The sequence below is a fragment of the Malaclemys terrapin genome, chromosome 25, assembly GCF_027887155.1.
Source record: "Malaclemys terrapin pileata isolate rMalTer1 chromosome 25, rMalTer1.hap1, whole genome shotgun sequence".
Taxonomy (NCBI): Eukaryota; Metazoa; Chordata; order Testudines; family Emydidae; genus Malaclemys; species Malaclemys terrapin.
In genome coordinates, this window is record NC_071529.1 from 15,748,744 (window position 1) to 15,776,202 (window position 27,459).

Here is a 27,459-nt window from a genome sequence, read left to right on the forward strand (position 1 = left end):
CCACTTTGCCGTACAGAGCGATGCGTCTCTCTTCACCTGCGTATGCCCTGTCTCAAGGAGTAATTGTGCACTGCCCCCCCCCCGTCCTGGGGCACCCAGCCTGCCCCCTGTCCCCCCCCGTCCTGGGGCACCCAGCCTGCCCCCTGCCACCTCCATCCTAGGGCACCCAGCCTGCCCCCTGCCCCCCTCTGTCCTAGGGCACCCAGCCTGCCCCCCCCGTCCTGGGGCACCCAGCCTGCCCCCTGCCCCCCCCCCCCGTCCTGGGGCACCCAGCCTGCCCCCTGTCCCCCCCCGTCCTGGGGCACCCAGCCTGGCCCCTGCCCCCCTCTGTCCTAGGGCACCCAGCCTGGCCCCTGCCCCCCTCTGTCCTAGGGCACCCAGCCTGCCCCCCCCGTCCTGGGGCACCCAGCCTGCCCCCCCTGTCCTAGGGCACCCAGCCTGCCCCCCCCGTCCTGGGGCACCCAGCCTGTCCCCCCCATCTTGGGGCACCCAGCCTGCCCCCCCGGTCCTGGGGCACCCAGCCTGTCCTGGGGCACCCAGCCTGCCCCCCATCCTAAGGCACCCAGCCTGCCCCCCTCTGTCCTAGGGCACCCAGCCTGCCCCCCCATCCTAGGGCACCCAGCCTGCCCCCCACCGTCCTAGGGCACCCAGCCTGCCCCCTGCCCCCCTCTGTCCTAGGGCACCCATCCTGCCCCCCCCATCCTGGGGCACCCAGCCTGCCCCCTGCCCCCGCCGTCCTGGGGCACCCAGCCTGCACACCATGCATCTCAGGGCTTCCTGCACCCACCCCTGCATGCTGGAGTTTAACGCCGGCTCTGTTATGTAACCTGGCTTCCTCCTGGGACAGCAACGCTTCCCCTCCAGGCTGCACAACGGGCTGGGCAGCTCCCACCTCACGTGGCTCCTGGAAAACAAGTCACTCTGCAAAAGGCAGAAGAACATTGCGGTTCCCTGGGACCGGCCCAGCACGTTCCACCCTGAGCCCACTGCCCCCAGGCTGGCCGGCCGGGGCTCACCCCGAGGGATCTGCTGCAGCACCCCCTTCCCTTCCAGCACCCTTGAGCCCCGCTGCAGCTGGCCAGTGCCTCCCAGCGAGGAGCCGCAGAGCTTGGGGGGCTGCATCAGTGGGGCTTTTAGGGCTCCTTGTGGCCAGCGAGCTGGGGGTGTCCGTGAGCTCGCAGTGGCCACAGGCCTCCCCTGTCCTTGGCCCGGCCAGGCACTGGCCCGTGGATCAGAGAGAAGGACTGGGGTGCCCAGCTCCAGCCACCTGGAGCACCGACCCACCCACCCGCAGCTGTTGCTGAGGGCGGTGGGACCTGGAGGCTCTGAGCGTCTCCGACCGACCAGGCCCCCGGTGTCAGAAGCTGGAGCCAGAGCGACCTGGGGGCAGAGCTCCCCAGAGAGCAAGGAGAGCCCGGGCAGGGGCCCGTCCTGGCCTCTTTTCCTGCCACCCTGCAGCCTCCCAGCAGGGGGCAGCTGAGCACCATGCAAATTCCCTGTCAACTGGGACACTGCTCCCAGCCCAGAGCCCAGGCTGGCACTGAAATGCGGGCGAGTCCCTGGGCTGAGCAAGGCTGGGGCCATCCCGCTGATCCTCCCTCTGCCTCTGGGAGCAGAACTGGGCCCTTTCCCAGCGAGCGAGTCCCTGCTCAGCGGTGCCGGGTGCCGGGCCTGAGCTGTTCTGAACGGAGCCAGCCCAGACGGTCAGCGCTCACCAGGCTGGCTCGTGGGCTGACCCGTTACACTTCCACCCCCCCATTGCAGTGCACTGGCAATGCCCCCCAGGTGCTGGGCCCCCAGAGGCAGTGGATTCTGGGAGCCCCAGTGCACTGTGGGACAGTTGAAGAAGGACTATTACAGACGAGTGCAGGCTGGAGCGGGACCGGCCTGTCTCAGTGTCTGACCCTGTACGGCTCCTGGGAGCCCTTGCGGGCAGGGGGGAGAGTTGTGTGTCTAGTTTGCTGTTTGCAGGGTCGGCTCCAGGCACCACCTTGGCAAGCAGGTGCTTGGGGCGGCCACTTTGGGGAGGGGCGGCACGTCCAGCTATTAAGCGGCAATTCGGCAGATGGTCCCTCACTCCCGCTCGGAGCAAAGGACCTCCCGCCGAATTGCCACCGCAGATCGCGATCGCGGCTTTTTTTGTTTGTTTTTTTTTGGCTGCTTGGGGCGGCCAAAACCCTGGAGCCGGCCCTGGGTGTTTGTGCAGCACACCGACCCCAGTCCCCATGGAACATGTCCCTAGACGTGCTGGGCCCAGGAGAGAACAGCGTGAGCGGCAGTGGCACTGTCAGGAGAGATGACCCATGTGACTGTCAGGAGGACATGAGCAGCCCTGCAGGGCTCTTGAGGTCAATGGGGATGCCCAGGGGCGGAACCAGGAAGTGGCCCTGGCGTGTTGCTATTTGTCCGGTTCAGACTGGTCCAGGTGACCTGGGAACGAACGCAGCAGCCTCCAGAGAGAACACGCAGCCCTGCAGTCCGTCAGCTGGGGAGTTTCACTTCACAGACGCGGCTGCCTGCGTCGCGCTCCCCTGCCCCCAGCTACGCTGCACGGTGCTGCGATCTGGGCCAGGGGCTGTATTTCTGGACAGCACCTTTAACCCTTGCAGCAGCTTGGGGGCGGGGGGAGAAACGGTCCCATGGGAAACTGCTAGCAAGGGACTCTAGCAGACTCCTGGCCAGGTTCCCAGGGTGGAAACCCAGAGCGACCCCATGCACGGCACTGTGCTCATTCCTGATTTACTCCGCTGGAACAGAGGGCAGAATCCGGCTCAGTCTGACCAGCTGCGGGGAGATCCTGCAGGAGGGCCCCTCAGGAGCATTGGGGCAGAGGGTGGAGAGCAGCTGGTTCGTCTCAAGCCAGACTGATGTTCTGCGCCGCCGGTGTGTGGTTTTGCTGGAAAACTGTTGTTTTCAGAACTCAGCTCTCCCAGCCTGGTGCTTCTTAGACCCGGCCAGATCTCCTCCCAGGGACATACGCAGGTCCATGGACCCACACGCACCAGCAGATACACATCCACCCCCTACTGCTTCCCTTCCCAGTCGCTCCCATGTCCGACAACCCCATGCCAGCCTCCCTCTGCTGGGATATGTGTCCCGCAGCCGCAGCCTTGTAGCTCACTGGGACCGGGGTCCCAGTGGGGGGCAGTTGAGCTCACTCAATTAGGGTGAACTGCAAAGAATGGGGCAGATAATCCCCAAAGCTGGTGGGTATTTTCAATACTTAGATTTACCAAGCCAGCACTAAACAGCTTCTTTACTATCTCACGGGTTGTCCAGACGCCAACAACATAGTTCCCTTGAAGTAATCCAGCCTCCGGCCTCTATCCAGGTACCCAAGTCAAATATGATGAAGATTTCTGAAAATCTTATTTCATCATATAAAAGAAATGTTTCTACCAATCCCAAAGGATCGGACACATTACCTCCCAGGTTAATGAATATTCCAGATTTTGCCCAAATACCCGCTTAAAGCCAATGATTATTAACTAAACTAAAATTTATTAAAAAAAGAAAAGAGAGAGAGTATGGTTAAAAGATCAATATACCTACAGCCATGAGTTCAATTCTTGAGGTTCAGATTCATAGCAGAGATAGTGAGCTTTGTAGTCGCAAAGAGTTATTTTAGAAATTAGTCCATAGGTTAGAGTCCAATGTCCAATATCATATCCAGGGTGTACCAGCTGAACTGGGACCTCATCTTGTGACTCACACTTCCCCTGGTGAAGCGTAAGCAGATCTGAGATAAAAAGGATCAGCACCCAAGGATCTTTTATACAATTTCAGGTCTTCTTTGACAAGTTGGAGTCCCTCAGGGAACAATAGGCCCTTATTTCCTAAGCATCTTTGTTAACTATTCACACGGATTAACATAAGGCAATTTACCCATTAGGCCGTCTATCACTGGTACTTAGCTATAGGAATTAACATAAGGCAACTGCCTGTTCTTCCACCATATTCACAGATGATTTGCTCTACATTTCAAAGAGAGATGAATCCAGCGATATCCCGGGTTTACGATTCATGTAAATGCTAGACTGCTCTTTTGATCTCTGAATTATCAGAATACAGCATAGACAGGGCCTGTTGATTACATTGTTGACCATTACCCATCTCCCCACATGTCTTCAAGGGTTGAGTTTGAGTCATTTATTCAGCAGGATGTTTAATCCTTTCTGGCCACGCATCACACTCACACTTGCCTCTCCATTCTCTGGAGATAGTGGGTCACTTCCATGTGGCCAGGATGGCTCATCTACCCTGACCTGTTATTTCTGCCATCGGCTGCCTTTGACTGTATCCCATGGACATTCCGCCATGTGATCTCCTGGGGGGCCGGGTGTATATAAATACTCTCTTCCCACAGCACCGCTGCTGACTGCGGGGGGAATTCCAAGAAGAAGCCCACCCAGATGGAAAATGAAATAGGAGGAACAGACGCCTCTCGGGATGAGAGAACACACTCAGCGAGCCGCACGGTTCAGACAGAGGCGGATACTTGCTGCACAAATGGAAAATTAAAGACTTGTGTGTGTGGCTGTGGTCACCCAGAACAGAGCATGGCCCATAGAATAACTCAGTGCCCAATTCACAAATAGGAAGGAGGCTTCACAGCGATACACTCCACTACTCCAGACACAATTCTCTGGCTTACCCTTCCAGCGTAACACTGGGATTTGCAGGGCTCGTGGTTTCGTGTGCAGACTGGGCCCCATTCTGCTACTTCCTGGTGCTCTCAGCCAAGACCCCCAGGATCTCCGGGGGATGAGAATCCAGCCCAGAGCAGGAAGAAATACATTGCCACTAATCTTGGGAGTAGCCAAAGTGTGAGCCACATGGTTCCACAATGCTGCCTGTAGCCTCTGGCCAACAGAACAGCCGGTGTTGGTTAACACAGGTTCCACATGCTAATGATGCACCTTTAAATCACACTTTTACATTTAGGGCATGTCTACACTACAGCGATTCAGGTACAGCAATTCAGGTACAACCGTGCAGGTACAGCCTTGCTGCTGTGCTGCTGTGGTGTAGACACTTCCTACATCAATGCAAGGGCTTTTTCTGTGTGTACTTAATCCACCTCTCCCAGAGGCAGTAGCTAGGGCTATGTCTACACTAGCACTTTGGTCGGTCAGGGGTGTGAAACAACCACACCCCTGCCCGACATAAGTTTCACTGACAGACGTGCCGGTGTGGACAGTGCCATAGCTACCGCTGCTCGTTGGGGGTGGTTTAATTCTGCCAGCGGGAGAGCGCTCTCCTGCCGGCTTAGAGCAGCTACACAGGAGATCTTACAGCAGCACAACGGCAGTGATACAGCTTTGCTGTATGGTCAGTCGTGGAGACGTAGCCTAGGTCGATGCTGCAAGAATTCTTCTGTCGACTTAGCTGTCAGGACTGGGGGTTAGGTCGACCTCAGAGCATGATCTTTTCCACAGCTCTGAGTGATGTAGTGAGGTCGAGCTACTTTCTAAGAGCCGACCAGGCCTGATGCTGAGGCTCTTTGGGGCAGGGGCCATCTCTTTGCTCTGTGTGTGCCACCCCCAGCACAACAGGGTCCTGATCTGTGATGAGGTCCCCAGGCCCTACCCACTGCACGGAGAATAAATAAACTCATCAGTGCAGAACAGTCAGAGTGAAAGTCAGTGATAAGAAATCCTAACTTGGACAAGGCCGGAGTTAGTTTCTGAGGGTAGGAGGGCTGGGAGGGATCCTCTAGATCGGTGTGGAGTGCTGGGAGGGATCTCCTGGGTTGGTTGGGGGACTGGGAGGGATCTCCTGGGACGGTTGGGGGGCTGGGAGGGATCCCTAGTCTTGGTTTGGGGGGTCTGGGAGGGATCTCCTGGGTCGGTTTGGGGGGCTGGGAGGGATCCCTAGTCTCGGTTTGGGGGGGCTGGGAGGGATCCCCTGGGACGGTTGGGGGGCTGGGAGGGATCCCCTGGATCAGTTGGGGGGGTCTCGGAGGGAGGGGGGGGGCTCGATCCCCGGGGTCGGCTCCATGCCACCCCAGTTGGTAACATTGTTTCCATCGAAAAAAGAAGAACAGGAGTACTTGTGGCACCTTAGAGACTAACAAATTTATTAGAGCATAAGCTTTCGTGGACTACAGCCCACTTCTTCGGATGCATATAGAATTGTTTCCATCGGACACATTGCTCCCTCGGGGGCGTGGCCGGCCGCTGATTGGCTGCCGGGAGCGCCGCCCCCCAGCTGGCCGGGCGCGGGTTGGCGGAAGCCGCCGGGCCGGGAGCTGGATCCGGCCATGGCGCTCGCCGCGCTCCTGCTGCTGCTGCTGGCGGCCGCCCCGGTCCCGGTCCCAGCCCCGGCCCCAGCCCCGGCCCGGGCCCCGCGGGCGGCCGACGCGCGGCAGGAGGCGGCGGTGCGGGAGCTGCTGCAGCGGCTGCTGGGGCCCCGGGCGGCCGCCGGCTTCGCCGTCTCGGTGAACCGCTCGCTGGCGGCCGGCGGGCTGGACACCTACCGGCTCAGCTCCCCGCCCGGGGCCCAGGAGCGGGTGCGGGTGGCCGGGTCCAGCGGGGTGGCCGCCGCCGCCGGCATCTACCGCTACCTGCGGGAGCTCTGCGGCTGCCACGTGTCCTGGTCCGGGGCGCAGCTGCGGCTGCCGGACCCGCTGCCCGCGGTGCCCGGGGTGATCAGCGCCACCAGCCCCAACAGGTAACCCGGGCCCCCGGCCTGCCCCGCCCCCCCCCCGCGGGCCCCTGCCCCTGGAGCCCCGGGCTCACTGCCTGCCCCCCCCCCCCCCGCGGAGCCCCGGGCCCCCGGCCTGCTCCGCCCCCCGCGAGCCCCTGCCCCTGGAACCCCGGGCCCCCGGCCTGCCCGCCCCCCGGAACCCTGCCCCCCCCCCTGCGGGCCCCTGGCCCCCGGGCCTGCCCCCCCCCCGCGAGCCCCTGCCCCTGGAACCCCGAGCCCCCGTGCCTGCCCACCCCCCGGAACCCTGCCCCGGGCGTCCCAGGCCTGGGCAGGAGCCGGAACATGGAGTCGGTGCCAGGCCGCGCCCGGCCCTGCCCCGCCCCGCCCCGGGCTGTAGCCTGCGGGGCTCTCCCGGTGCAGGGCCCGGCTGGCTCAGGCTGACCCCGTTCCTGGGGGGAGTCGCTGCTTCCCCCAGAGGCAGAGGCCGGTGACAGGGCGCCCTGGTGCCCTGCGGGAGCCGGTGCCTGGTGCAGTGATCGGAGCTGACCGGCCCCTGCTCTCCTGCAGGCAGAGCTGGGCCAGGAACGGTCCATGGAGTCCCATCCCTCGGGCTGGGCCCTGAATTCCCAGAGCCTGGGGAGGGGGAGGGTCTGACGGGGGCTGGGGGCTGCTCGGGGCACAGCAGAAGGCAGAGGGATGCTTCTGGCCTTGCCTTCGTGCACGTGGGGCCTGGGAGCGAGGTGCAATGCCAGTCTCATGCACGCTGTCCATTGCCAACTCTGCCGGGGGGGGGCAGATGTGGGGGGCTTCCCCCTGGCATGGAACCGCGCCTGGGAAGCCAGCGCTGAGAGTGGCATGTGCTGAGGGGTCTCTTGTTCTGCGTCTGTTGCACATGCTGCCGGTACCTAACTGGGGTGACTGGGGCAGGCGGGGACCCAGGGGTGCTGTTACTTCAGAAAACATCTCTTGCCCGTTTGCTTCCTGTGATGGAGCAGGGAGTGGGCGGATTTGACCTGGGAATGTTGCAGGGAAGTTACACTGGGGATGGGGACTTCCCTTGAAGGAAGCTACCTGATCTGTAACCTGAGCCAGGAGGGGGGTGGGAGAGGTGACACCTTCTGCCCGGGAGACAAAGGAGAGGAGGAGCAGAGGGGAGGGGGAGAGAGCGGCTGGAGGAGGTTTTGTTTTCAGTCTGGGGCTGGGTGGAGGAACGCAGGGAACCCCAAGCTGGGGTCTAAGCTCCCTGAACCCCCCAGAAGGACTTGATTGAGGGGTCCCGGTTGTACTTACACGCTCTGCTTGGGACTGTGTTCCTGTCATCTAATAACCCTTCTGTTTTACTGGCTGGCTGAGAGTCACGGTGAATCTCAGGAAGAGGGGTGCAGGGTCCTGACTCCCCGCTTTCCAAGCCCTGGGGCTGAGAACTCCCCAGCCCTTCCTGCCCTTGAATTCCATGTAACAAGCCTCCCCCCCCGACCTGGCACAGCTGGAGGTGCCATGAACAGGTTTGGTTCATTTACCACCAGTCTGGGTCTGCCAGGGCCTGGGCGTGTTTCTGCAGCTGGGGGCCTCTCTCACCCCCCGCGTCTGTCCTGAATGTTGGCCCTACCTGGAATTTAGACGTCATGGGCCAAGTGTGTGGCTGGTGCAAGGGAGTGGAGTTAATGGCGCTTACACCAGGGATGTCCTTGGTCCTGTATCACTGGACCCCGGGTGCGAGAATGATGGGTGTCTGGCTCTAGCATCTGTTCTGCTCACTGCAGCTGCTCTGGGGTGGGCCCGGGACGGGACCAGCGGATTCTGCTGCAGAAAGGGCACTTCCCCATTTGACAGGAAGCTTCCCAGGCAAGAGGAAGCGTCTCCCTGTCCTGGAGCGGCCCCCACACTGACTGAGAGTTGCTTGGATCCTTGCTGTGCTGCTCGTATGCACTAGTGCCCTTGGCTGGGTCCCAAACACGCCATGCTCATGCCAGCCAAGAGCGAGCCAATGAGCTCCGCCACTGGGGCTCCTTAGGGGACCCTTCCCTTGGCGTGTAAGTTGACAAAGGTCCTGGCAGGTGCATAGGGGCTGCGTGGCTTGGTTGGTTTTGCCACATGAAAGCGAAGGCAGACTCCTGGAGCAGAGGGGTTGCACGTGCAGGTCCTTGGACACCAATCATTTTCCCACACAGCCGCCCTGGCGCTCGGCCTGTGATCTGGCGCGGCTAGCCAGGAAGCTTTGCTTAGTGCTCCTTCAGCTGGAAGGCGAAGCCCTGCAGCGTTTCCCACTAGCTGCCGAGCTGGATCCAGGCGAGCTGCTTGGGGAAGGGGCTTGGTGTGGTTCATCACCGTACAGTCAAGCAACCCGGGAAATCTTGTGACTCGCACTTGAGATCAGCTGGAAACTTCCTCCAAGCCGCAAGAACAGCAGGAGGAAAAAGGGGAACTGTTCGTGTAAAGATATTGCCTTACCGTCGAGCGCTGCAGGAGGTCTCAGCGCCTGGTCCTTGCTGTCCTGTGTGCTACTTGCACTTCATTAGTCTTGGACAATGACCGTTCCTCTCTGTCTAGTGTGGAGGATGGGCCCTTCGGGTTGTTGCAAGCCGGGTCAGTTTCCCTGCTAGGCTTGGCATGACCTGTAGGTGTTTGAGCTGCAAAACACACAGGGGGATGTTGACATCGGCACAAAAAACTGTCTCAATTGGAAAAACCAAGTCCCCGTGTGTAGCATTAGGGGTATAACGTTTGCCCCTGTGGGAAGAGGCTGCCTGAGTTAATTCTCCAGCATCCACGGGGCCAGCGCTGGCCGGGAGCAGACAAGACGCCTGGATGCACGTTAAGCTCCATTGCGAGGAGCTGCCTGCGTCCCGATTTCTTTCAGTCGCGCCAACCTGGCTGTGGTCTCCCGGGGTGGGGTCAGGAGTCTGGCGTTTTCTCTGAAGCATCTGTTCTCTCCGCTCCCAGGTACCGCTACTACCAGAACGTCTGCACCCAGAGTTACTCCTACGTGTGGTGGGACTGGCCTCGCTGGGAGAGAGAGATCGACTGGATGGCGCTCAACGGCATCAACCTGGCGCTGGCGTTTACTGGGCAGGAGGCTGTGTGGCAGCGGGTTGAGTATTTGATTGGTGTCTCTCGTGAAGCCGTGTTGCATGCGGGGCCCGGCTGGGGCGTTTCAGGAGATTCGGGGAGACACGTTAAATGTATTGTCCTGGGACAGCACAGAACAGGTCGCTCTGCAGGGAGGGCTGCCGTCTGGGGGGTGACCCAGCCCCTCGATGCCTGACTAACATTGGCAGGCTGGGGGGCAGCTGACCAACAGCACAGCTGTCTCTGTTCGGTGTGGCCAGGTAGAACAGCTGTGTCGGCTGAGCCGGGGCTGCAAAGGCTGGGCTTGGCCAGAGGGGAGCATTCCCAGCACTGGGCACGTCCGGGCCGAACGCGCCCTGCGGAGTTGGGTGAGCGTCCTGCTCAGCAGGGCAGGGTCTCCCTGTCGGCAGCAGCTGGGACCCGCAGGAGGGAGCTGCTGACGTTGCTGCCTGTATTCTTCCCCTCGTTCGCTCCAGGTGTATCTGTCCCTGGGCCTGAACCAGTCTGAAATAGACGAGTACGTCACCGGGCCTGCCTTCCTCGCCTGGAACCGCATGGGGAACCTGCACACCTGGGCGGGGCCCTTGCCCCTGTCCTGGAACCTAAAGCAGCTGTATTTGCAGGTACCTGCGCTTGGCTCATGGCTGGGGCCGGGTCTGTGCGCACCCAGCCTGCATGTTGTGGAGATGCCCCCCCGACAGCGCTCCCTGCCGAGCTCCCAAACGCTGCCGAGCTCAGCGGGCAATGCCAGAGAAGCACATGGGAGCCAGGGGTGTGGTGCCGCCCTGCTGCCCACAGGATGCAGGGGCCGTGGATCAGCTCCCAGGGGAAGGGCCCTAGGAAACGCTCTGAGACCCTGAACTGATCTGAGTATTGTCTCCATCAGTCCCTCTGGCCTGAGAGCCGCTCCTGTGCTGAGCTCCAAGCCGGGCGGCTTTTCCCCTCTGTCTGGTGCCTGTGGGCTCGGAGCTGTGTTCAGGGCTCTGACCGGGGGCTGGAGACTCCAGACAGATACGCTCACGTGGCACAGGCCTGTCCCTGAGATGGGTGGTGCAGCCCCCTGCGTCTCCCGGCCCATGCGCCCCCTTTATCCGGCTTTTCCTCCTTTCTCCCAGTACAGGATCCTGGAGAGGATGCGGTCGTTGGGAATGATCCCGGTGCTGCCGGCGTTTGCGGGGCACGTCCCCAGGGGCGTCTTGAGGTAGATGCAGATGTGTGAGCGCGTCAGGGTTGGGGCTTGGGCAAGACCAGTTCTCCCTGATGGGCATCTCTCCCCACCGAATGTGACTCCGCCACATGTGCGTGGAAGCAGCAGAGACCCATGGGACTGACAGCTGTTAGGGATGTAAGCGGTTAACCAGTTAACCAGTCAGCATTAGGCTTACCGTTAACCGGACCTGAACTGTGTACCGTGGTGGCCGGCTGGAGCAGCCCCGGCCGTGTTGGGCCGGGTGGGCTGGGGCGGGACCCCAGTCACAGCCTGGCAGGCAGGTGGGACCCCATCCCCGGCGGGCAGGCAGCTGGAGTGGCGCCAGCCATGCTGGGCTGTTGGGACCCCAGGCCCTGCCACCCCGCACTGGGAGCGACCGTGGTTAACAGTTAACTGGCTAAACGATATAATTTTAATGAGTTATTGACATCCCTCGTCGCTGTCACACCCCTCTAGGCCAGGTTCCCCGGGCGTGCACCCACGTGTAGAGCTCTGCAGTGCTGGGTGGGTTGGGGGAGCCCTACCCCTCGTTCTGACTCCTGGCTGCTGGTCTGTGCCGTAGGGCTTTCCCTCGAATAAACGTCACTCAACTTGGGAGCTGGAGCAACTTCGACTGCACCTACTCGTGTGCCTACCTCCTGGACCCCGGAGACCCCATGTTCCAAGTGATCGGGACCCTCTTCCTGAAGGAGCTGATCAGAGAGTTCGGCACGGATCACGTCTACAACGCGGACACCTTCAATGAGATGAGCCCCCTGTCCTCCGACCCTGCCTACCTCTCGGGGGTCAGCGCTGCCGTCTTCAGGTCCATGACCGGAGGTAGGACCTGAGCAGGAACCCAGGCTCCTCCTAAGGGGCTCTGCCTTGGGGAGCTTTCGCTGCGCAGTCCGGCCTGGGCCTGTGCAGCGAAGGGCTTGGACGGCTCAGGGATGGGGAGCCGGGAACCTTTGGGTCAAAGCTGGTCTGGATTCCTCCCAGCCGGGGCTGCAGCTCCGACCGTCCCCAGGCTGCGCTGGCTCGGTGGCCCAGCTGGTACGCATTGGTCATTTCAGGGCGGTGGATGGGTGGCCAGTTGTGAGGCTCTGGCAGCCTCCGCAGAGGAGGGGCGTGGTGAGGGCTCTGCAGGGCAGGGGCATTGGCGAGACCAGGAGGGCAGTGCACGGGGGAGCCTGCCTGGGCTGTATGGCTCTGGGCACTGCGGCCACCAGGCCAGGCCCTTTCACACAGGGAGCTCCAGGGGTCGGCAGGGAGGCGGACGCCCTGGGCTGGCACGGCTCAGAGCCAAAGGGCTTTATAGGGAGTGACGGGTGTGGGCGGCTCTGTCGTGGGAGGGCAGCACGTCCTATGTCACTAGCGTCTCTGTGTGTGTCTGTCCCCAGCCGACCCCGACGCGCTCTGGCTCATGCAGGGATGGCTCTTCCAGAACCAGCCTGACTTCTGGCAGCCGGCCCAGGTGCGGGCCCTGCTGCGCGGCGTGCCCAGCGGCAGGATGATCGTGCTGGATCTCTTTGCGGAGTCCAAGCCCGTGTACCAGCGAACAGAGTCCTTCTACGGGCAGCCCTTCATCTGGTGCATGCTGCACAACTTCGGCGGCAACCACGGCCTCTTCGGCACGGTGGAGAGCATCAACCGGGGCCCCTTCGACGCCCGGCGCTTCCCCAACTCCAGCCTGGTGGGCACCGGCCTGGCCCCAGAGGGCATCGAGCAGAACGACATGGTCTATGAGCTGATGAGCGAGCTGGGCTGGCGCCAGGAGCCGCTTGACCTCCAGCAGTGGGTTGCCAACTACGCCCAGCGGCGCTACGGCACCAGGAACGCGGAGGCTGCCGGCGCCTGGCAGCTGCTGCTCCGCAGTGTCTACAACTGCTCGGGGATCTGCGTCAACCACAACCACAGCCCGCTGGTGCGCCGGCCGTCCCTGCGCATGGCCACGGAGCTGTGGTACAACAAGAGCGACGTCTACGAGGCCTGGCGCCTGCTGCTGGACGCCGCTGCCGAGCTGGGGGCCAGCCCCACCTTCCGCTATGACCTGGTGGACGTGACCCGGCAGGCCGCACAGCAGCTGGTGAGCGAGTACTACCTGGAGATCAAGCAGGCCTTTCAGAGCCGCTCGCTGCCGGAGCTGCTGACTGCCGGCGGGGTGCTGCTGTACGACCTGCTCCCGGAGCTGGACGCCCTCCTGGCCAGTGACCCCCACTTCCTGCTGGGTCGCTGGCTGGAGCAGGCTCGTGCCGCAGCCACCAGTGACAAGGAAGCCGAGCTATACGACCTGAACGCCCGCAACCAGGTGACGCTGTGGGGACCCAGCGGCAACATCTTGGACTACGCCAACAAGCAGCTTGGGGGGCTGGTGCTGGACTATTACCGGGTGCGCTGGAGCCTCTTTGTCTCGGCGCTGGTGGAGAGCCTGAACACCGGCACCCCCTTCCACCAGGAGCAGTTCAACCAGGCCGTCTTCCAGCTGGAGAGGGGTTTCGTCTACAACGGCAAGCGCTACCCCTCCCAGCCGGCCGGCGACACGCTGGAGATCGCCAGGAAGATCTTCCTCAAGTATTATCCCCACGCCATGCGGCGTGGCCGGGCAGGGGCTGCGTGAGGGCCGGCGGCTCTGGGACTTTCCGGGGATGGGAGTGGCGTCTCTGCGGCTGGCCCGGTCTCTCCCGCACCGGAGATGTTGGTGCCCCCAGCTTCTGTCCCCCCTCCCAAGCCTCTGCCAGAGCCTGAACCAAGGCCCTGGACCCAAAGGGAAACCGAGCAGGAGCCTTGTGCTGCGTGTGAGCGACGCCGCCGCGTGGGCGGGAGCAGGTCCGGGCTGGACCTGCCAGTGCAGTGCAGCGAGCTGGGGAATGAGCTCCCGGGGAAAGGGCTGGAGGGACTGATCCTGCACTGGCCTCGGGGCGCTGGGATGCTCTGACCTGACCAGTGTCTCCCTCGGCCCAGCCTTGCGGCTTGGAGGCTGATCCCAGCGTCTGGGGGAGGCAGCCGGATTGTGGGGCAGAGGGTGGACGCGGCCTGTTGCAGGGGCAGGCGGGACAGAGGGGTGAGAATGCTGATCCCTTCGGGGCATGGGATTCGCAGCCGGGGGCGGGGACAGACACTGGGATACCATGGTGCTGGCTGCAGACCTGAAATGGGCATATGTGGGTCGTGCCCGCCTTGTAGGTGATGCCCTCGCTGCTATAGGCTGGAAAAAGCCAAGTGCAGTTTCCCCACCACTGGCAGCTCCAGGGCTTTGGGAGCTCTGAGGAGGGAATCGCTTCGGAACAGGCTGAGGGGCAGGAAATGCAGCGGGACCCTCCCAAGCTCTCGGCCCGGGGAGGGGAGTGTTCACACGCTGCTATTCCAGGCGCTAAAGAACAAAAATCAAGAGGTCGCAAAGCTCCAATCCTGCTGCTTTGATGCCGTTGCAAAGTGCACGCTTTAGCCGGCTCCCTGCGTATCGCACCCCTGGCCAGGGCTAGGAGGAGACGCTGCCTCGCCCGCACCTCCCATCTGTCCCTGGCTAGGGGGTCCTGCCTCAACTTCTCCTGTTCCCCCGAAACTGCCTCCCAGCCCCTGAGTGTTGGAGCAGTTCCAAGGGTTGTCCCCACTCTTCTCCCCACATGCCCTCTCTGCTGGTCTCAAATGGGGGCAGATCTGCCCCAGAACAGTGACTCGCCCACGTGGGGTTATTCCTAGTGCCAGGACCTGTCCGGCTGGGGGCCGGCTCCCCACTCCGTACCCCTGGGTGCCTTTGTACTAAACAAAAACAGACTTTGGGGATATATTTTTACGAGGACAGTTATATTTTTACACCAGGGACCCCTCCACTCCTCCTCCTCCACCCAGAGTGCTCTTCTGGGCCTTGCCCCCTTCCCGCACCAGCACGTGAGCTCCCAAGCCGAGCTGGCATGTGTCTGAATTCCAGTTGCTGCCATCCTCTCTGGGGAGCGAGGGCTGCCGCCGGAGCCTGGGGCTGGGCTGCAGTGGGACTGTCTCTCTTTTAGCCGAATGATTTTTATACACTTGTGTACGTTGGTTTGAACTGGCAGCACTTTCCAATTAAAGACCTGGAATCCGTTCATTCCGCGCCTGGGGTGTCTCTTCCCCATCCCCTCCCGGCGTTCTTAGCAGAGGGCGACGTGGCTCTTGGCGCCGTGCACAGCGGGGCAGGGAGAGCGGCAGCTGTGAATCAGAGCAGGTCTCTGAGAACAGCCAGGGGCTGGCGTTCACAGCTGTGGCAGTCACAACACGGCCGGCCGCATCCCGGACAGGCTGTCTGCAGCCAGCCAGCTGTTCTGATGCTGCGGGACTCAGCTCTGCCCTCCGAGCCCGGGGGGCTCCATGCTGGTGGAGTTTGGCTGGAGGTGCCTGGCCGAGGTACCCTTTTGTGGGTCTTAAATGAGCCACTGCAGGGGCCTGGCTTTGGATGCCCCTGGACCAGTCGCTCCCTCCCTCCAGTTAGGTCCCAGAAGCCTGGAGAAAGGTTTGACATTCCCCATCTGTAGAAGGGGGACCAATGACGCGCCAGGGCACTATAGGCCAGTCAGCCCAACTTCAATCTCTGGAAAGGGACTGGAACCAAATGACTAAACAATGCATGTGTCAGCACCCGGTGGATGGCGAGGGCTAGCCAGCCTGGATTTGCCAAACCAGCTGAATTTCCTTTGGCAGGGGCACTGGCCGAGTGGCCGAGGGAAGCAGCAGCCGGGCTTTGGTGGCTCCAGGGGGAGGAGTGGAAGCTCCTTTGCTGGGGCGCCGGCGTTAGTGGGGGCTTGGATGAAATGATGGCGAGCGCACAGGGAGCGATCCTGCGCTGGCCCTGCCCCTCGGGGAAGGATCAGGCTGAGCCCAGGGGTCTGCTGGCCCCAATTCCTACCTATCAACCCCGCACCCCACTGCCCACCATGGCTGCCTGAGGCTGCCACAGCCCTAAGCCCGTGTCCTGGGCTGGGGTGAGGCCATTTGTCACCTCCTGCAAACAGGCTGCCCCTGCCCCACCACGCCCCTCCCCGCTCAGCGCCTCAGCCATGGCCTCTCTGCTGGAATCTTATCTCCCTGAGTGGAGAGCGAAGGAAAAGGGAAGCTCTGCCGAGGGTGGAGGCGGGATGGGGAAGAGCCCAGCCTTGAGATAAGAAAGTAGACAAAATAGCGGAGCCCACAGCCCCTCACTGCCTCCAGGCCCCAGGAGTTGCAGCTGCGTTGGATGCTCTGTCTCCGGGCCGGAGCCAGCGATGGAGAAGACCGTGGTGCTCATTACAGGCTGCTCCTCGGGGATCGGCCTGGGGCTGGCCGTGCGCCTGGCCTCGGACGCCTCCCGCAGGTTTAAAGGTACTGCCAGGGCTTGTGCGGCTGCGAGCAGGAGCTGGTCCTGACCCAGCGGCTGGTGCGCTCCAGTGCAATGGGCGAACGAGGGGCTGTTCCTTAGGTGGGGAGGAGCCGGGCTCTGCAGCCCCAGGTGATGGGAGCAGCGGCTGTGGGTTGGAGATGGGGATGCTATGGGGCTGGGCAAGGTGGGGCCGGTGGGACACACTCTGTTAGGAATACAGGCCCTCTAGGAAAAAGCACTGGGGATGCTAGGGTCCGGGCTACGCCCTCCCAAGCAATCTCAGCAGAATGAACTCCCTGGGGCTGGAGGGGCAGATGGTCCTGGGCAGGTCGCAGCCTCGGGAGAGGAGGTGACTTGGAGCTGTGTGGTGTCCAGCAGGACAAGGAGCGCCTGGCGATGAGCTGGCTGGGGCCCTGAGCACTTGGGGGGCAGTAGCTGCTCCTGGTCCATGCAGATGGGGCTCCCTAGAGATCACCCCTTCTGCTGCATCCCAGGAGGTGGGGGAGCCGTCACTTGCTCTGCGCCCGCATGGCCCTGGAGGGAGGTGGCCCTTTGGCTGAGCTGGGCCGGGACGAGCCTTCGGTCTAAGGGGAGCGTGGGCTCCAGGTATCTCTGTGGGGGGGACGTTAGGGAGAGACTTGCATGGTGCAATCCCCGGCAAAGCCTTTGTCCTGTAGCAGGAGGGTCTTTGTACTCTCCAGAGTGGGGGGCTCCCCTGGAGGCAGAGAAGATCCCCCACCAAGTGCCCAGGGGCTGGGGGGGATTGCAATCAGCAAGCTGGGTGCTCGTTCTCGCCTAGTCTACGCCACCATGCGCAACCTGGCCAAGAAGGAGCAGCTGCTGGAGTGCGTGCGGGGCTGCCACGCCAGCACCCTGGAGATCCTGCAGCTGGATGTCACCGACCCGTTCTCGCTCGCCGCAGCCGCGCAGCAGGTGCAGGAGCAGCGCGTCGACGTGCTGGGTGAGCCGGTCCGGCCAGGCGTCTCTGCAAGCCCCATGTGCCTTGGCCCTGTGCCAGCTTCCTTTCCGCCCCCTGAGCCAGCCCTAGGAAGGGGGCCTAGTTCCCAGCCAGCCCTCTGCATCTCCCTGCCTGCTGGGCACCAAGGCAGATCTGTCACGTGTGACAGGTCCTGGGGGTTCGCACAGCTCAGAGCCCACTCGCCAGCTCCTCGAGGGGCTCACCTGGGCCGAGCCTGCAGAGCCACTGAAGGAAAGGGAGGCCCCCGGAGCAGTGGGGGGAGGGCCAGCGTGTGGCCCCTGCCCCCGACACATGCGTCTCAGAAGGGGATAATGTCCAGTCCTGCTGCTCCCGCGGTCCCTGGGGTTTGTCATAAAGCCCCAGCACCCGGAGCCCTGTGACTGGGTGAGAATCGCGCTTCTCACTGCGAAAGAGACGGAAGTGTCCAGCCCCGGTGTCGGGGTGGCTGCTGGGATAGGTGAGCCCTAAGGACTCGGCCCCCAAAGGTTGGTGACCAGAGCCCTGCGCTTCAGATTTCTACGTCAATTTCATGCCCTTTTGGGGGCTGACTCATTATTTTTGAATGTGTGGGGCTGGCGCTGTGGGGGGCGTGGGCCCCAGGGAGCTCCCTTCCCTGCACCTCTCTAACGGCGGCTCCTTGCTGTGCCCCGCCAGTGTGCAATGCCGGGGTGGGGCTGATGGGCCCCCTGGAGACCTGCTCCTTCCAGGCCATGAAGACCATCTTCGATGTGAACGTGTTTGGGACCATTGGCACCATCCAGGCCTTTCTGCCCGGCATGAAGCGTCGCAAGGCCGGCAAGATCATCATTTCCAGCAGCGTGGGGGCGCTGCAAGGTGAGAGACACATACATCCCCCCACACGTGCACACACTAGGACAGCCACGCCTGTGTTCTGTGATGCTGCCCACACCCCATGGCCTGTGGGTACCCACGTGGCCTTGCAAATCCCTCCTCCTGGGGGTGAAATGCGGGGCCCAGCATAACATCTGAGCTCCTGGGGGCTGCCTGGGAGGAGCAGGCCAGGCTTCCCCTGCCGGTTCTCACCCGTCCCTCCCGCTGTGCCCTAGGGATCCCCTTCAATGCCGTGTATTGCGCCAGCAAGTTTGCAGTGGAAGGTCTGTGTGAGAGCCTGGCTGTGATCCTCCAGCAGTTCAACGTGCAGTGAGTACCACCGGGAGGCCTGAGGCCACGCAAAGTGCTTTACGCCTGTCACTAGCACTCGCTGGGGGGTGGAACGAGGCAGCTGTAGCCTGGTGCTATTGTGCAGTAGTTTAGGACAGGAAGGGAAGAATAATCCTGCAGCCAATTGACCGTGCAGGGGGCGTTCCAGGCAAGAGGATGGAAGCACCCGAATCGCTGGGGTTCATCCATTCCTGGAGTTTAAGGCAGGAGGGACCGTTAGATTGTCTGGTCTGGCCTCCTGCATGGCACAGGCCAGAGAATTCCCCCCGGTTCCCCCGTCCTGAGCCCAAGAGCTGGGGTCTGACTAAAGCATCGCCCAGAAAGGCGCCAGGCAGGACCTGCAGACCCCTGGGGACAGAGAAACCACCACTGCCCTGGGGAGCTTGTTCCAGTGGTTAATCACCTGCCCTGTTACGAACCGCAGCCTTATTTCTAACTGGAATTTGTCTGGCTTCGGCTTCCAGCCGCTAGTTCCAGTTCTGCCTTTCTCGGCTAGCTTAGGGAGCCCGTTAGCACTCGATCCATCCCTCGCTCTGTGCGGCATCATCTCCAGCCCCGGAATCGCTTCTGTGGCTCTTTCCTGTAGCCTCCCCAGCGTCTCCACACAATGCTCGCCCCAGGCTGCAGGCAGCGTTCCAGCACCGCTCACACTGCGGCCGGCTACACAGGGGAAATCCAGGGGGGATTGGAGACATCCAACGTGCCATCACCCTCAGCCCTAGCGTGTAACGGTTGTGATCTCCCTGCCGCTGGGCCTGTGTCACGGAGTCCCCGGGCAATGCTCTGGAACTGCTCCCCACAAAGCCAGTCAAGACTTTGGGGAGCCTCCTCTCCCTTGGAGCAGACTGTCTTCAGGGCAAGAAGCTCACACGGCTTCACCTCCGGGGTCTGACCTTGGAGCATTCAGCATATGCCCCTCCGTGCGCTTCCCACAGCGAGTCCGCCCTGGCGGGGTCCTGGGGAAGCCAGAAGGTCCTGCACCCCCACTTCGCAGTCAGATGTGACTCTCAGCCAGCCAGTAAAACAGAGGTTTATTAGATGACAGGAACATGGTCTAAAACAGAGCTTATAGGTACAAAGAACTGGACCCCTCAGCCGGATCGATCGTGGGGTCCGGCGCGCCAGACACCCCTGTCTGCCCTCACTCCTAGTCCCCAGCCAGCTCCAAACTGAACCCCCTCCAGCCCCTCCTTTCTGACCTTTTTTCAGAGTAGCAGCCATGTTAGTCTGTATCCGCAACATCACTTGCCCCATAACCTCAGCCATGCTGAACACAACACCATCTACAGCCTCACAAGTACTCCTGTTCTTTCTGACCTTTGTCTCTTTCCCGGGCCAGGAGGTCACCTGACCTCTTTGTTCTCCCACACCTTTAGCATCCCCTTGCAGGGGGGAAGGGCCTGGCCATTAGTTGCCAGGCGACAGAGGGTCGGCCAGAAACTGAGGCCCCCACCCAGTATTCAGAGGAAACATTAAGAACAGTCCCACTTCCTCACAGCCTGTCCCCGTCACACACACACACCCCGGCTCCTGGAGGCCATGGGCTCAGAGATGCCATATTGCAGAACTGGTGCAAGATGCCCGGTACCTAGGGCATGGGGGTGAAAGCCCCTCTATCCATGCCTGTAGGGTGTCACTCGGGGCTCTGCCCCTGGGCGGGGTGGGGCATGCTGGCTCCGTCTGCACAGGCACCTGCCCCTGGCAACTCCCCGTCTCTGCTCTCTCTTCCTGCAGCGTCACGCTGATCGAGTGCGGCCCGGTCAATACGAGCTTCCTGGCCAACCTGCAGCGGACGGACGCCGAGGGCAGCGCACTGCAAGGCCTGGACCCGCAGACCTGCGCCCTGTACAGCCAGTACCTCCAGCACTGCCAGAACCTCTTCCGCGACGTGGCCCAGGACACCGAGGAGGTCCTGCAGGTCGCTCCCGGCTCCCTGCTTCTCTGCCCAGGGGAGCGGGGCAGGGCCAGGGGCTGAGTGCAGCCAGACTGCCGCGGAGTGGTCCCGGCAGAGCGCTATCTAGCCCTGGGGAGAAGAGCCATGAGTCAGCAGTGATCGGTGCAGCCACCCCCTGACCTCACCCTGCCAGCTGGGGCCTATCCCTGCCCCCCTTTTCCAGGGGAGCATAGGGGCAGGGAGCCCGGCCCAGCCCTCTCTGCCCATAGGGGCCTGAAGTGGGGGTTGCTCCCTGGGCAGGGGTGGGGTCCATACAGGCCCAGGCAGGTCTATGGTCCTGTAATGCTGACGAGGCCCTGCTCTTCCCGTCAGCATGGGGGTCCCCAGCCCCCAAGGGGTCCCCTGTCTTACCGCCGGCTTGGAGCTGTTGCTGACACGCCCCCTCTCTGCTTTCCCCAGGTGTTCCTGGAAGCCATCTGCGCCCCCTGCCCCCCTCTGCGCTCTTTCACCACCCAGTTCTTCATGCCGCTCACCCGGCTCAAGCTAACGAGTCCCGACGGCTCGGAGTACGTCCGCGCCATGCACAAGTTCGTGTTCTCTGCAGGCGAGGTCCAGGGCGACCAGGCGTGAGGGGGGAGCAGCGCGGCTGTCCCAGAGCGAGGGGCAGCCCCTGTATTGCCCTGAATTTGTAGGGGGGCCTGTGCTCCCCCCGGAGGGAATACGACCCTGCCACGGAGCTCCAATAAATGTGTCTGCTCCCTGCATGGCTCCTGGCTCCATCCACCCCAGCGCTACGCCCTGCAGTCTGCACTGCCCTGGGGGGCTGCTGCAAGGGGGGTATGTGGGGTGGGGCTGGGGCAGCGCACACTGCTCAGGTTGTGCCTGCCGTGGGGGTGGATGGGGCTGGGACCCCAGGACACCTTGTTAAGTGCCACAATCACTGCGGTGAACTGAAGGGGACTCCGGGCCATCCCCATGCACCTCCCCAGCAGGCGTGGGAGGCTCATGCTGGCAGTGGGTGAAGGCAAAACCCACCAGTCACTCCAGCCCCCATGGCAGCCTGGGGCAGCGCTGGGCCTGGCTTGGCCGTGGGGGGGGTCTGGCACTCCCACCCCTTGCTGCTCTCCCAGTGTGAGCTGTAGTTTGCTGGTTTCTATGTTAAACCCGGTCCCCGAAATGCAGGTCACAGTCTCTCCCCTGCTGAGCTGAGGTCCTGCCCTCTTGCCTTCTGGAGCAGGGCATGAAGACGAGGCCATGCCAGGGCATTTAAAGTAAGGAGCATTTCCACCTGCTCGATCTGTCCTGTGCCAGCAGCCGCTGGGCAATACCAGGAATCCTGGCCCTTAGGCATGGCACCGAGCCCAGTGGGCACAGACGCCTTCATGCGCCAGTCACCTTGGAGCAGCAGCTCACCAGCGCGAAGCACGCTGCTGGAGGGGCCTCAGCATTATCTGCTGTCTCCTCTGCTCCCTCAGAGCCCCCTGGTCTCTCTGTGCCCCCCCCATGGGAGACCCCCCCAGGTTGCAGCGGGGGGCTGGTGCTGCAGGCACCGGTCTCCCCACTGGGCTCGTCCCCCCAGCGTGGTGCAGGGCACAGGAGTGGAACGGGGAGGTGCAGAGGGCTGTATTTCATTTCTCCTTAGGGCCTGAGGGCTGGGCCATATGTGTGGGACTAAACGCTCCTAGCCCCCTCCCCCCCACAGCCGAGCGGGGCTGGCACCCGTGGCAGGTTCAAGGGGAGAAGTGCCCTTTCCGATGCCCCAGAACCAGACTGTCCTGTCCAGCATCAATCTCCCTCCATTAAACTCCTGCTCTCGCTGCTTCTCTCCCTTCTCCAGCCCCCTGTTCTGTGTGTCATTCCTCCTCTCTTCCCTCTACCCATCCTCCCCCATGGCAGCTCCCATCTGCCCCCGCATGGGCTTCAATTCCCCCACACCCGCCCCCTTTGCGCCTGGGCTCCGCGATGCTTCCAGCGATGTGTCATGGCTGAGATTCGGAGTGAACCACCACACTGAGGGCCAGGAGGGAGCTCACCCCTCGCTGAGCTATTGGTTCAGGCTCTCTGCAGACACAGGCAGCTGTCATGATTTTCTTCAGCCCCAGACGGGCTAGACGCTCAGGTGCTGAATATGGACCCGGGCCACATCCCGGCACTGAGCGGGCGAGACGCAGCCTGGGGGCGGCGTGACTGGCAGCCCAGCAGGGGTTGCTGCTGGAGCTGCCTTCTGTCAGAGGAGCTGTTACAGCCGGGTCCTCACCACACCTGGGCTCTGAAGATCCTGTGGTGCTTCCTCGTGGTGTGGGAGCCACCGCCCAGCCCAGCCCAGCGGTATCAGCTCCTCTCGCACCAAGGCTGGAGCAGTCACTATCGGCTTCCCCGCCTAAGGAATCTGGTGCTGTGCCCTGGGTGCAGAATGGCCGCTTTGCCCCACCCCAGTAGTAGCTGCATCTCTGGAGTCAGCAAAGCACGCGGGGCTCCCGCTGCATGGCAGGTGCTCCGGCAATAGATGCTGCTTATTACTGGGCATGTGAGACGCAGACGCGTGAGCCCCGGTTCTGAGATGAGCTCAGAGCGGCTGGCTCTGGCCTGGCCGCTCCATGGGGCTGGGGCTCTTCGTTGTGTGGCTGTGGGGTCAGAAGTGGCTCAGGGAAGGCAGCGCAGGGGCCCAGGGCTCATGTCCTGGGATGATTCAGAATTTACCCCCGTGGGTCCCGCTTCCCGGAGGCCGAGCGACTGTTGCCTGGCACCAGCCCCTGTAGTTCAGCCTGTCACAGGCATCAGAGCAAACACATCAGCAGGCCGGGGGCGCGGGGGTGGGGGCATTCCCCTGGCAGCCCTGGCACCTGCGGCTGCAAAGCGGCGGTGTCATGTCTGTGCATTGTTGGCGTGTTCTGCTGCCAGGCAGGAGCGTTAGACCAGCCCCGGGCCGGCACGTCCAGCGGACGGGCGGGTGCGTTAGACCAGCCCCTGGCCGGCACGTGCAGCGGACGGGCGGGTGCGTTAGACCAGCCCCGGGCCGGCACGTGCAGCGGACGGGCGGGTGCGTTAGACCAGCCCCGGGCCGGCACGTGCAGCGGACGGGCGGGTGCGTTAGACCAGCCCCGGGCCGGCACGTGCAGCGGACGGGCGGGTGCGTTAGACCAGCCCCGGGCCGGCACGTGCAGCGGACGGGCGGGTGCGTTAGACCAGCCCCGGGCCGGCACGTGCAGCGGACGGGCGGGTGCGTTAGACCAGCCCCGGGCCGGCACGTGCAGCGGACGGGCGGGTGCGTTAGACCAGCCCCGGGCCGGCACGTGCAGCGGACGGGCGGGTGCGTTAGACCAGCCCCGGGCCGGCACGTCCAGCGGACGGGCGGGTGCGTTAGACCAGCCCCGGGCCGGCACGTCCAGCGGACGGGCGGGTGCGTTAGACCAGCCCCGGGCCGGCACGTCCAGCGGACGGGCGGGTGCGTTAGACCAGCCCCGGGCCGGCACGTCCAGCGGACGGGCGGGTGCGTTAGACCAGCCCCGGGCCGGCACGTCCAGCGGACGGGCGGGTGCGTTAGACCAGCCCCGGGCCGGCACGTCCAGCGGACGGGCGGGTGCGTTAGACCAGCCCCGGGCCGGCACGTCCAGCGGACGGGCGGGTGCGTTAGACCAGCCCCGGGCCGGCACGTCCAGCGGACGGGCGGGTGCGTTAGACCAGCCCCGGGCCGGCACGTCCAGCGGACGGGCGGGTGCGTTAGACCAGCCCCGGGCCGGCACGTCCAGCGGACGGGCGGGTGCGTTAGACCAGCCCCGGGCCGGCACGTCCAGCGGACGGGCGGGTGCGTTAGACCAGCCCCGGGCCGGCACGTCCAGCGGACGGGCGGGTGCGTTAGACCAGCCCCGGGCCGGCACGTCCAGCGGACGGGCGGGTGCGTTAGACCAGCCCCGGGCCGGCACGTCCAGCGGACGGGCGGGTGCGTTAGACCAGCCCCGGGCCGGCACGTCCAGCGGACGGGCGGGTGCGTTAGACCAGCCCCGGGCCGGCACGTCCAGCGGACGGGCGGGTGCGTTAGACCAGCCCCGGGCCGGCACGTCCAGCGGACGGGCGGGTGCGTTAGACCAGCCCCGGGCCGGCACGTCCAGCGGACGGGCGGGTGCGTTAGACCAGCCCCGGGCCGGCACGTCCAGCGGACGGGCGGGTGCGTTAGACCAGCCCCGGGCCGGCACGTCCAGCGGACGGGCGGGTGCGTTAGACCAGCCCCGGGCCGGCACGTCCAGCGGACGGGCGGGTGCGTTAGACCAGCCCCGGGCCGGCACGTCCAGCGGACGGGCGGGTGCGTTAGACCAGCCCCGGGCCGGCACGTCCAGCGGACGGGCGGGTGCGTTAGACCAGCCCCGGGCCGGCACGTCCAGCGGACGGGCGGGTGCGTTAGACCAGCCCCGGGCCGGCACGTCCAGCGGACGGGCGGGTGCGTTAGACCAGCCCCGGGCCGGCACGTCCAGCGGACGGGCGGGTGCGTTAGACCAGCCCCGGGCCGGCACGTCCAGCGGACGGGCGGGTGCGTTAGACCAGCCCCGGGCCGGCACGTCCAGCGGACGGGCGGGTGCGTTAGACCAGCCCCGGGCCGGCACGTCCAGCGGACGGGCGGGTGCGTTAGACCAGCCCCGGGCCGGCACGTCCAGCGGACGGGCGGGTGCGTTAGACCAGCCCCGGGCCGGCACGTCCAGCGGACGGGCGGGTGCGTTAGACCAGCCCCGGGCCGGCACGTCCAGCGGACGGGCGGGTGCGTTAGACCAGCCCCGGGCCGGCACGTGCAGCGGACGGGCGGGTGCGTTAGACCAGCCCCGGGCCGGCACGTGCAGCGGACGGGCGGGTGCGTTAGACCAGCCCCGGGCCGGCACGTGCAGCGGACGGGCGGGTGCGTTAGACCAGCCCCGGGCCGGCACGTCCAGCGGACGGGCGGGTGCGTTAGACCAGCCCCGGGCCGGCACGTGCAGCGGACGGGCGGGTGCGTTAGACCAGCCCCGGGCCGGCACGTCCAGCGGACGGGCGGGTGCGTTAGACCAGCCCCGGGCCGGCACGTGCAGCGGACGGGCGGGTGCGTTAGACCAGCCCCGGGCCGGCACGTCCAGCGGACGGGCGGGTGCGTTAGACCAGCCCCGGGCCGGCACGTGCAGCGGACGGGCGGGTGCGTTAGACCAGCCCCGGGCCGGCACGTGCAGCGGACGGGCGGGTGCGTTAGACCAGCCCCGGGCCGGCACGTGCAGCGGACGGGCGGGTGCGTTAGACCAGCCCCGGGCCGGCACGTGCAGCGGACGGGCGGGTGCGTTAGACCAGCCCCGGGCCGGCACGTGCAGCGGACGGGCGGGTGCGTTAGACCAGCCCCGGGCCGGCACGTGCAGCGGACGGGCGGGTGCGTTAGACCAGCCCCGGGCCGGCACGTCCAGCGGACGGGCGGGTGCGTTAGACCAGCCCCGGGCCGGCACGTCCAGCGGACGGGCGGGTGCGTTAGACCAGCCCCGGGCCGGCACGTGCAGCGGACGGGCGGGTGCGTTAGACCAGCCCCGGGCCGGCACGTGCAGCGGACGGGCGGGTGCGTTAGACCAGCCCCGGGCCGGCACGTGCAGCGGACGGGCGGGTGCGTTAGACCAGCCCCGGGCCGGCACGTGCAGCGGACGGGCGGGTGCGTTAGACCAGCCCCGGGCCGGCACGTCCAGCGGACGGGCGGGTGCATTATCCTAAAGCCAGCCAGGCAGGTGCATTACACTCCGGTGAGCCTGGCACCGCAGGCTGGGGCTGGCGCTAACCGAGCACGGTGTTGGCCCCATTCCACGTCCGTTTCCGCCTCTGCAGTGAGGCTCTGGCCAGCTGCATTCCTAGCTCACCCCTGGCCCTGGCCTCCTGCCCTGGCACTTCCATCTTCCCACTTGCCGGCTGGGGCGGGAGGGGCCGGAGTCACCGGGGTCCTTGAGGCAGAGAGGTGTGGGAGGAAGCTGTGTTATGTGACTCACCTATCAGCGGGGGCGGGGAGGGATATTCACCAGTCCCTCCTTCACCTCCATGCGCCTCAGGGCCAACCACTGAAAGTCCTGCCTGGTGCCTCGTTAACGCCCGGCCCAGTCCCAGCCCTGTCCCGGCAGACGGCGCTCTCCTGTCGCAGGCAGGACCAGGCTAATCTGTGCAAACCCTGCTGCTGGGCTCAGCCAGACTCGCTGTGCAGCCCAGCAACGGGACAATGGGCGCGTGAGCCACTGCAGGCGAATTCGCACCCTGCTCCAGCGGCTCCCCTGAAGGAGCCAGAGTGTCCCAGCCCCACTTGTTCGTCTCTGAGACAAGAGGCTGCTGCATGCGAGCCGCCGGAGCAGCTAGTGCTGCGTGATTCAGCCCGTGGGAGGGGACAATGGAAACAAACAACGTGCCCTCGACCAGCTGGGCAGAGCTGAGCCAGGCAGCTTCAGAGCCGCCAAGGGCAGCAACAAAGGGCGAGGGGTTGCTAGGCCCGAGGGACCAGTCTGAGCGCCGGCATCCCCCAGGCCAGCGAGTCCCCCCCAGTTCAGGGGTCCCACTGGGTCAGGATTGAGGGGCACCGGCAGAGCCGGGGGTGGGACCCCAGGGCTGGGATAACAGGGGTCTGCGGGTCGGGATTGAGGGGCACCGGCAGAGCCAGGGGTGGGACCCCAGGGCTGGGATAACAGGGGTCTGCGGGTCGGGATTGAGGGGCACCGGCAGAGCCGGGGGTGGGACCCCAGGGCTGGGATAACAGGGGTCTGCGGGTCGGGATTGAGGGGCACCGGCAGAGCTGGGGGTGGGAACCCAGGGCTGGGATAACAGGGGGCTGCGGGTCGGGATTGAGGGGCACCGGCAGAGTGGGGGTGGGACCCCAGGGCTGGGATAACAGGGGTCTGCGGGTCGGGATTGAGGGGCACCGGCAGAGCCGGGGGTGGGTAGCTTGCACAGTCTCTGCCCGGCCGTGCCTGGCTCCTGCTAGCGCTGTGGGCTCCTCACTTTCACAAGCACCAAAGTTGCTCGGGGCGTGGAGACGAGTGCAGCCACCCAGAGCGCCTGGGTCCCTCTGGTGCCAGGCTGCACAGGGCAGTGACGACCTGCACCTACCTTACAAAGCCCATCTTGGAGCTCTCTGGGCATGGGCACGTTGCAGGGACACTGTCCCCACAGCCCAAGCTTCCCTGCTCTGGGCCGGG

At 64.1% G+C, this 27,459-nt stretch overlaps 3 protein-coding genes across 3 annotated transcripts in view; 2 read left to right on the plus strand and 1 right to left on the minus strand.

Moving 5' to 3' along the window:
• Window positions 1-27,459, minus strand: part of STAT3 (signal transducer and activator of transcription 3) — a 295,156-nt gene that overhangs the window by 157,963 nt on the left and 109,734 nt on the right. The window lies entirely within an intron of this gene.
• On the plus strand, window positions 6,263-14,990 carry NAGLU (N-acetyl-alpha-glucosaminidase). The gene is made up of 6 exons (XM_054014238.1): window positions 6,263-6,672; window positions 9,592-9,739; window positions 10,194-10,340; window positions 10,833-10,918; window positions 11,490-11,746; window positions 12,307-14,990. Exons 1-6 carry the CDS (start codon window positions 6,263-6,265, stop codon window positions 13,521-13,523), a joined length of 2,265 nt encoding a protein of 754 aa, XP_053870213.1. The 3' UTR covers window positions 13,524-14,990.
• On the plus strand, window positions 16,017-21,009 carry HSD17B1 (hydroxysteroid 17-beta dehydrogenase 1). Its single transcript, XM_054014247.1, has 6 exons — window positions 16,017-16,237; window positions 17,035-17,196; window positions 17,869-18,048; window positions 18,282-18,375; window positions 20,131-20,314; window positions 20,750-21,009. The coding sequence occupies exons 1-6, from the start codon at window positions 16,141-16,143 to the stop codon at window positions 20,918-20,920; spliced, it is 888 nt and encodes a 295-aa protein (XP_053870222.1). The 5' UTR covers window positions 16,017-16,140; the 3' UTR covers window positions 20,921-21,009.

Excerpts from the sequence above, each read along its gene's own strand:
- NAGLU (XM_054014238.1), top strand. The coding sequence starts at position 6,263 with ATGGCGCTCGCCGCGCTCCTGCTGCTGCTGCTGGCGGCCGCCCCGGTC. Across the intron at positions 10,341-10,832 it reads TAAAGCAGCTGTATTTGCAG|TACAGGATCCTGGAGAGGAT; the intron begins GTACCTGCGCTT and ends CCTTTCTCCCAG. Across the intron at positions 10,919-11,489 it reads GTCCCCAGGGGCGTCTTGAG|GGCTTTCCCTCGAATAAACG; the intron begins GTAGATGCAGAT and ends TCTGTGCCGTAG.
- HSD17B1 (XM_054014247.1), top strand. The coding sequence starts at position 16,141 with ATGGAGAAGACCGTGGTGCTCATTACAGGCTGCTCCTCGGGGATCGGC. Across the intron at positions 16,238-17,034 it reads CGCCTCCCGCAGGTTTAAAG|TCTACGCCACCATGCGCAAC; the intron begins GTACTGCCAGGG and ends GTTCTCGCCTAG. Across the intron at positions 18,376-20,130 it reads CTCCAGCAGTTCAACGTGCA|CGTCACGCTGATCGAGTGCG; the intron begins GTGAGTACCACC and ends CTCTTCCTGCAG.